Source organism: Rhinopithecus roxellana, chromosome 7 (genome assembly GCF_007565055.1).
Source record: "Rhinopithecus roxellana isolate Shanxi Qingling chromosome 7, ASM756505v1, whole genome shotgun sequence".
NCBI lineage: Eukaryota > Metazoa > Chordata > Mammalia > Primates > Cercopithecidae > Rhinopithecus > Rhinopithecus roxellana.
This window is the reverse complement of record NC_044555.1, coordinates 57377701-57386257: the sequence shown is the minus strand read 5'-3', so window position 1 is coordinate 57386257 and position 8557 is coordinate 57377701. Positions and strand designations below refer to the sequence as shown.

At 54.6% G+C, this 8557-nt stretch overlaps 1 protein-coding gene across 2 annotated transcripts; it reads left to right on the top strand.

Moving 5' to 3' along the window:
- The first annotated feature begins 3355 nt into the window (after window positions 1-3355).
- LOC115898704 (paraneoplastic antigen Ma6F-like) lies at window positions 3356-5074 on the top strand. Of its 2 annotated transcripts, XM_030934354.1 has the most exons (2): window positions 3356-3505; window positions 4088-5074. In XM_030934354.1, the coding sequence occupies exons 1-2, from the start codon at window positions 3356-3358 to the stop codon at window positions 5072-5074; spliced, it is 1137 nt and encodes a 378-aa protein (XP_030790214.1). The 2 variants fall into 2 exon arrangements, with proteins under 2 accessions (XP_030790214.1, XP_030790213.1); XM_030934353.1 differs by having other exon boundaries at window positions 3356-5074.
- The last annotated feature ends 3483 nt before the right edge of the window (window positions 5075-8557 follow it).

Below are 8557 nucleotides of genomic sequence, written 5' to 3'. Positions count from 1 at the left end.
TCTAAAACAGTGAAAGAAAAAGAAAAAACCTTCCAATCCAGAACTCTATATCTAGGGAAATAGAACAAATTCAAGAATGAAGGTGAAATAAATATCTTTTGAGATACATGAAAGCTAAGAAAATTCATCAACAGAACTGCACTAAAAGAAATATTAAAGGAAGTCTTTCAATCTGAAGAAAAATGAAACTAGAGGAAATCTTTGATCTTTGGGTAGAAATGAAGAACACAGGAAATGGTAAATGTGTGGGTAAATATTAATGAATAGTTATTTGCTCTTAATTTCTTTGTAATAATATGACTTTAAAGTAAAGAGTTTAATAGTATATACTAGGGCTTGGCAACTATAGCATAAAGGATGAGGTGGAATGGAAGTGAATCTATATGATGGAGAGTTTCTTACATTTATATACAATATTAACTCTAAGTAGACAGTAAAAAGTTAAAGATATACATCGTAATCTCTAGAGTGAGCACTACAAAAATGCAAAGAGGTATAGCTAAGAAGATAATAGATACATTAAAAGTGAATTATAAAAAATATTTGATTAATCTGGGCAGGAAATGGGGAACATGGGATCAAAATCAGATGGAGCAAATAGTAAAAGGATAGGCCTAAATCCAAACATATCAAACATAACATTCAATGTAAATGGGCTAAACACTCCAATTAAAAGGCAGAGACTGTCAGAATGAATAAAAGAGCAAGACTTTTGCTGTCTCCAAGAGATGCTATTTTAATATAGAGACTCAGATGGGTTGATAGTAAGAGGTTGTAAATTATATACCATGCAAGGGGCAAGCATAAGAAAGTGGGAATTGCTACGTTAATAGCAGACAAAGTGGAGTTCCAAAGAGTATTGCCTCAGATAGAGGTAATAATTATATAAGGTTCAATTAATCAGAAACACATAGAACTCATAAATATGTTTGCACCCAATAACAGAGCCTCAAAACATATGAAACAAAAATTGACAGTACAAAGGAACAACTAGGCATTTCCACAATTGTAGTTGGAGATTTCATCACCCTGCCTCAGCAATTGATATAACCACTAGACAAGAAATCAGTAAATATATAAAATATATTTACCATTTAATATAAATCAGTAAATATACAAAACATTCCACCTAAAGAGACTAGAAAAGGAATAGCAAAGTAAATCGCGAATAAGTAGAAGGAAGGAGATAATAGAGATACAAGAGCAGAAATCAACAAAATAGAAAACAAACTAAAAGTAAGCAAATCATACATATTTTAAAAGAGCAACAAAATGTATAGCCCTTAAGAAGGCTAATCAAGAAAAAAGAAAATAATCATTAATATCAGCCAAGAAAGAGGGGTATCATTAGAGGTCATATAGGCATTAAAAGAATGGTGAGGGAATATTAACTTTATGACAGTAATTTTGACAACTTAGATAAAACTGACCCATGCATTGGAAACAAAGCAATTTACCAAAACTTCCAATGGATTGAATAGAAAAAACGAATAGCCCTATACTTTGTAAATATATTTATTAACAGAAAACATTTCTAAAAATAAAACAAAAATCCAGGCCCAGATGATTTCATGGGTGAACTCTAGCAAATATTTAAGGAACAAAAATTGCCAATTTTACACAACAGTTTCAGAAAATAGAGGCGCAGGGAACAATTCTTAGCTCAGTTTATGGGACCAGTACAAACCTAAATCCTGATAAAAAGATGATATAAAACCAGAAAATTACAGAAAAATATCCCTCATGAACAGTGTAGCCAAACTATTAGAAACTCATAGCCAGCAACGTATAAAAAGGAAAGTGTTTTATTGCCCATTTCCAGATGATGGGCATACATGTTCATTGACAGATATAGGCCACCCAGCTGTTAGGTGAGGCTGCGTCTGTCTGATCGAAAGCCCACACGCTTTCCTATGCAATGGCTGCCCAGGTGGTTGAAGGCCAGCCTCCAGGCGGTAAAGAGCTGTGATGAGGAACACAGCCAGCAATCGATCTATATTGTAGGGATTCCAGGCCTGAGCAGGGCAGGCTGTGAATACCCTGGGGACCCGGTCTTAGGATCTCCTGCTCGTGACTTCTAGTCCACCCCATCCCAGCAATTTGCCACAGTTACTGATGGAGGTCATTTTGATGGTGGAGGGCCAATCGGTGGGTCTGTTGCTCCCAGAGGCTCCAAACCTTGGAACATTAAGCCCTTACCATGCAGGTCCTGTTGCCAGGGCAACACAGATGTCTCCTCCTGTCTAGCCACTTGTCTTCCACAGAGACTACGAAATTTTTCTTCCTCATCTACCTGGGGCTTCTGGGAGAAGCGGGAAGCCCTGTGGTCTTAGCACATCGGGCCTGGGAGACCCCTGCGCTGCGCAGTGCGGCCGAGTGACTGAGGCGAGATCTTGCACTCTCCTGCTCCAGGGCCTCTAGGCGGCCTCCAGAGTGGGCTCCACAGCTTGAAGGCGGCATTTTTCCGCAGGTGGTCGCAGCGTCCGCAGAGTCGGAGAAAGTGAGCAGGCGCTGGCGGGACCCCAGAGTGACCGCGGGCGCTCTGGGCAGGGGCCAGATCGCTGCCTCAGCAGGCAGTGGTCGCGAAAGAGGGTCCTGGTCCGGCCCAGCGCCCGCAGAGAGAGGAGGAGGGGGCTCCTGGCTGCAGCAGTCTGGTGGGGCGGGAGGGGGGCTCCTGCTGCAGGGGTGCAGGGGACGATGGGAGAGAGGGGGGCTCTGGCTGTGGGGGGAGGAAGGGGACTTCTGGCTGCAGGTGTGGGGGACGTGGAGGGGGTTGCCAGGTTACACGGAAGATCAAAAGAGGAAGATCAAAAGAGGGAGAGGGCTCCTGGTTTGGAGCTGGGAAAGAGAGTGGGGGAGGTCTCTCTGCTTCCCTTCTGCAGTTTGGGTAAGGAAGGACTCCAGGCTGCGAAGATCTGTGTAGGGGAGGACTCCTGGCCGCAGGGACTCTGGGTGGGGGGAGAGCTACCTGTTGCAGGGGCTTGGATAGGGGAGGACTCCTGGCTGCAATGTTACAGATGATGGTGGGAGGGGGAGGTGCACTCGTTGTGGTGTGATAAGGGGACATCAGCTCAGGCAAAAGGGGGTCTCCCAATAGAGGTTGTGGGTGTGTGCCAAGGGATTAAGTGTCAACAACTGGGGGAGGGCTTCAGGGGTGCATAGGCTGCAGCAGTGGGAGGGAGTGGATCCCTGGCTGCTGCAGTGCTTGGGAGGGGAGGGCGGAAACCTGTAGTGGGGGTGGGTTGATTGGCAGCAACGTCCCTCTCTGCCCTTTGCACTCACAGGCTGCGTCAGAGACTGCAACAGTCAGCACACATTCCTGTCTGATCAGGCTCTCTCCCTCAAGTCCTCTGCGATGGCTCTGGCGATGCTTCGGGATTGGTGCAGGAGGATGGGTGCGAACACAGAGCGCTCCCTGCTCATCCTGGATATCCCTGACGACTGTGAGGAACATGAGTTCCAGGAGGCCGTGCAGGCTGCCCTGTCGCCCCTGGGCAGGTACCGAGTGCTCATCAAGGTATTCAGAAAGGAGCTCGGGGCCAAGGCAGCCTTGGTGGAGTTCGCTGAGGGTTTAAACCAAAGCTTGATTCCCTGCCAAATAGCAGGCAAAGGGGGACCCTGGAAAGTGATCTCCCTGCCCCAGGCTCCTGATGCTGAGTTTCAGGATATACCCAGTTTCCCTGCACAGCCCCAGGGGCAAGCAGTGGCCAGAGGCACAGGTGAGGCAGGAGCTGCAGGTGAGGCAGGATCTGTCAGTGAGGCAGGAGGTGTGAATGAGGAAAGATCTGCAGGTGAGGCAGGAGGTGCAGGTAAGGCAGGAGGTGAAGATGAGGCAGGAGCTGTAGGTGAGGCAGGAGGTGCAGGTGAGGAAGGAGGTGCAGGTGAGGCAGAAGGTGCAGGTGAGGAAGGAGGTGCAGGTGAGGAAGGAGGTGCAGGTGAGGAAGGAGGTGAAGATGAGGCAGGAGCTGTAGGTGAGGCAGTAGGTGCAGGTGAGGTAGAGGCCTGGACCCAATCATGGAGCCAGACCCTGCGGCCTCTGGTGAAAACTATGGCCTACCGGGAACTGAGACCCTTTTCCGGGAGGGAGCAGCCAGGCTGCGTGGAAGAATCCTTTGAGAGCTGGTTGGAGGACGCCAAGGATATGCTGCAGCTGTGGTGCCACGCGTCGGAAAGGGAGAGAAGGAGGCGGCTGCTGGACAGCTTGGATGGCCTGGCCCTGGATATCGTGAGCGGCCTCCTGGAGGAAGAGCCCGACTTCTCTGTGCAGGACTGCCTGACGGCGCTGGGGCAGGTGTTTAGGAGCCGGGATACGTGGATGACCTCGCGGATGAAGTTCCTGACCTGCACACAGGGGCCCCAGGAGGGGCTGTTTGCCTTCGTGGTGCGCCTGGAAGGCCTGCTGCAGAAGGCCGTGGAGAAGGGGGCCGTCCACCCAGCCATGGCCAACTACCTGCGACTGCGGCAGGTGCTGTCTCGGGCCCACCCCAGTGAGGCGCTTCAGGATACCCTGAGGGGGATGCAGCTGGAGAGGAGGCCACCCGGCTTCCTGAGGCTGCTGCGGCTCATCCGGGACACGGAGGCGTTGGCGGCCTCCCCAGCGAGGAGCCAGCAGTGTGCGGCCTGGCCAGCAGCCCCAGTGGAGAGTGAAGACCCAGCTGCCATCCAGGCGGCCCCTGCCGGTGGAGATGCCGCCCAGGCCTCCCCAACCCAGGGGAACACCAGCGAGGCTGATCCCAGAGCGGAAGATGCTGCTGAGGCTGCTTCTGCCATCAAAGAGGCTGCCAGGGGCGCCCCTGCCGCTGGGGAAGGTGAAAATGCCCCTGCATGCCTTGAAGGCCTAGGTCAGGCAAGGCCCCCCGACGCCCCTGGGGGCCTCCAAGCCCGGATGGGCAGTGGAGTCGACATGGCCCCAGGAGGTCCCAGCTGGGAGCCAGAGGGCCTTGTCCAGGTCGGAGGCCAGGAGGCTGAGGAGCCTCCCCAGGAGGGGCTCAAGCCCATCTTGGAGGAGTCAGAAAACGAGGATGAGGACGGGACTGGGGAGGTGGGCAAGCCCAAGTCCCCCCCGGGCAAATAGGCTCTGAGGGCCCCGAGGGCTCCTCTCCTCCCAGGCAGCAGCACCCTGGAGGCAGATGGAGGCCAGGCCAAGGCCAGTCCCTCACCCCACGTTTGGAGCTGTGCCTCCCACTTCCCCCAAGGGGCCCTGGCCACCATCACCAGTCCTTCCCAGTGACCCAGATGACCACGTTTGATACCAAATGGGGAGCTGGCCTGGAGGGAGCCCTGAGCAGCCAGCCTGAAGATGTCTGCCCCCACCCCTTGTCCTGTGTTGGGAGAGATAGGGGAAAGAGGCTCTCTCAAGGGTGCCACCTGCCTGCATTTCCCAAGAGGTGGCCCCCACTTGCCATCCCTGGGGCAGGCTGCCCCCTGTTCCTGGAAGCCCACCCTCACCTGTGTAGGCCCCATAGTGACCCACGCGTCCAGCAGACACCCACTCACCCACCGCTAGCCGTTGTTCCTACACAAAGTTGTATGCTGTGTGCCCATCAGTGTAGCCGCCTCTGGGCCCGGGGCACATGCTGTGAGCTTCCTACGAGCCCAGGCTCTGCTCGCTGCTATCTGTCCCTTGTCGTGAGCACCACCTCTGCTTTCCCAGTGTAGACCTAGGCCAGGGGCTGCTCGTTCTCGTGGAGCTGTGTGTGTGCTTCTCTGAGCAGCTCCTCCCCGGAGGCCCCCAGCACAGTCCTGGGAGACGGTGGAAGGAGGCGCCAGGACATGGTGGATACTCGTCCTGTGACTGCTATGGTGAGCATGACCACGATGGTGACTGTGACCATGATGGTGACCATGACTGTGTGAGGAAGAACCGGACCTGGGACAGAGCAGACTTGCCCTGCCTGAGGCTCCCCGGGGAGCTTTGTGCTTTGGCGTTCTACTCCTGTTGTTACTCGTGACTCAGTTTCTTTGACTTGGGGGGGGTGTTCCCTGCTGTGTTTTTGGTGTCCTGTGAGGGCCATAAGGCAGGGCCCTGCCCCAGCGGATGGGCTTGGGAGGGGGCTCCCTGAAGCCGGTGGACACTGCCAGAGTCCACCGTCCTGGCAAGAGGCGGACCCTGAGGCCCTCAGGAAGGAGGGAGGTGGCAGCAGGGTCGGCAGCAGGAGGGCGGGTAGATGAGGCGCCTTGCCAGGAACCCCAGGAGGAGGGGGCCTGGGACCTGTTTGGGACCTGTGTCCTGTGGTGACCGTTTGCAGTTTCTCTCTGTGTTGTGGTTCCCTTCTCTTCAATGGTTTCAGTACATGTTTCTCTTCAATAAACTTCATTCAGTGTTCCAGCCTGCCTCGCCTCTGCTGTGGGAAACTGGAGGTGAGGTTTGCGGGGGATGGAGTTGGGTGGGGTGAGGGCCACAGTGGCCAGGCTGACACTGGGGTGTGGGCAGAGCAGGGTCCCTGAGGGCCTGTGCAGTTCTTTGGGCTGCATGGAGCCTGGCGACAGGATTCTGGTTTTCATGGGCAGTGGCTGATTGAGTCCCCAGGGCAGCAATCCTCCTTGAGCACTGGCCGGAGGGGCAGTCCTCAGTGCGAGCCTGAGGATCCTGGAACCCGCCCTCCTGAGCCCTCCTGGAACTGGCTCTCTCTCCCAACAGGCCAGGGAGCTCACCACAAATTGAGGGTAGTCCTCGATCAGCCATTTAACTAACCCAGAGTCTGTGGGCGACAGGACTGGGACAAGTGATAGGCCCCTCCCTGCACAAGTGCGGGGAGGGGATGGGATCATTGACTTGGACCTGGCGAGGGTCTCCCGGAGCTCACTCAGTCTGTGCCCACACGCTTCCTCCAGCTGTTCTGGAGCACAGAGCCTCCGACCATCCCCTTGGCTCAGATGATAGCCAGGGTGCCCCAAAGCAGCCTGGGAGCCAGTGCTGGGAATGGGTGGCTGCCCGCCTGGGCTGAGGAATCCTGGATCTAGGCACCCGTCTGCTTGAGCAGAGCTGCAGTCAGCAGGGCTGCAGGGCGGCAGGGGCCCTGGGAGACACTAGGCATACACAGGCGAGTGCAGGCGTGGGAGGGGTAGTTTTGCGGGGCTGTCGGGGAGGGGCAGGGGCAGCAGGTCCCTGGGGCTGGGTCTGCAGCCTCCTCGGCCTGAAGGTGCCTAACCAGTGTCTCAGGGATCCTTGTAGTGTGTCCCATCGGGGTGCCCTGCGGGCATGCCTGGGGCCCCCACTGTGCTCTGCTGTCCCTGCCTTCTTCAGGCTGGGCACAACCCCAGCATGTCTGTCCCTTGTGTCTCAGCAGGGCCAAGTCAACTGCTCACTTTCCAAGGGCCCCTCCAGATTTCAGGGACAGGACAAGAAGAGAGGGCGAAGAGCTTGGCTGACCTTGCCAGGGCCTGTCAGGGCTCCTTGGTTTTCCCTGTTCAGAGTGGACCTGTGTGTGACGTGATTCCTGAGCAGGTGTGAGTGTGAGTGTCTGAGCGGGTGTGTTTGAGCATGTGCGTGTGTGTCAGTGTGAGCATGTGCATGAGTTTCTGAGAAAGTGAGTGTGTGTGAATCCAAGTGACAGCATGTGACTGCATCACTAAGCATGTGTGAGTGGGAGTGTGTGGGGGAATGAGGCTGTGGCATTGAAGGTGAGCATGCATGTCGCTGCATGCGTGTGACACTGTGAGTGTGTCAATGCGTGTCAGTGTGTGTGTGTCATTGTGCGTGAGTGTGCTGACTGCAAATGTGAGTGTGTCAATGAGCAGGCACGTATGTGTCATTCAATGTGTGTTCGTCACTCAATGTGTGTGCGCATGTGAGTGTGTCTGGAACGTGAGCGTGTCACTGAACGTGTGTGTGACTGTGTCAGGGAGCGTGTGAGCACACATGCTGGATAGCTGGATTATGAAACCTGGAAGGGATCTAGCCAGGGAGTCTGGAAGGAGGTACTGGGAGGAACCAGTTGCTTCCCCACCAGCCTGGAGCGAGGAGACTTTGTTGGGCCTGAAGGATGGGCCCCACCACGGGGCCCCCTGTCCCCTTCATCCTGGCCAGGCCCTTGGTGTGTGCCGGCTTGCAGAGCTCCTACCATGTATTGTGCTTCGCTGCACAGTCCTCACCAAATGTCCCTTGGCGGGGGGGGGGGGGGGGGGCGTGGGCATGGGCATGTGTGGCCTGGGGACAGAAAGGTCCATCGAGGTGCCTTCCTGGGTGCCCAGGGGCTCACCAAGTCCATCCAATAAGCAGCAATCTCCTGGGCTCACAGACAGCTTGAGCAGTGGATGAGGGAGCGGGATCAGAGCCCAATCATGGGGGGTGAGGCTGAGCAGAAAGGACTCAGAGAAGTCCCGTCCTCAGGACTGTCCCAGAATAGACAAGACTGAGTGGGGTCCCATCCTAAGGCCTGTCCCCTGAGCAGGGAGGACTGAGAGAGGTCCCGTCACCAGGCCTGTCCCTGATCAAAGTGGTCTGAGAGAGGTCTTGTCCTCAGGTCTGTCCCCCGAGCAGGGAGGAGTGAGAGAGGTCCTGTCCACAGGTATACATCTGAGAAAATTAACTGAGATGGGTGCCATCATAAGACCT

Coding starts and splice junctions, on each gene's coding strand:
- LOC115898704 (XM_030934353.1), top strand. CDS start 3,356: ATGGCTCTGGCGATGCTTCGGGATTGGTGCAGGAGGATGGGTGCGAAC.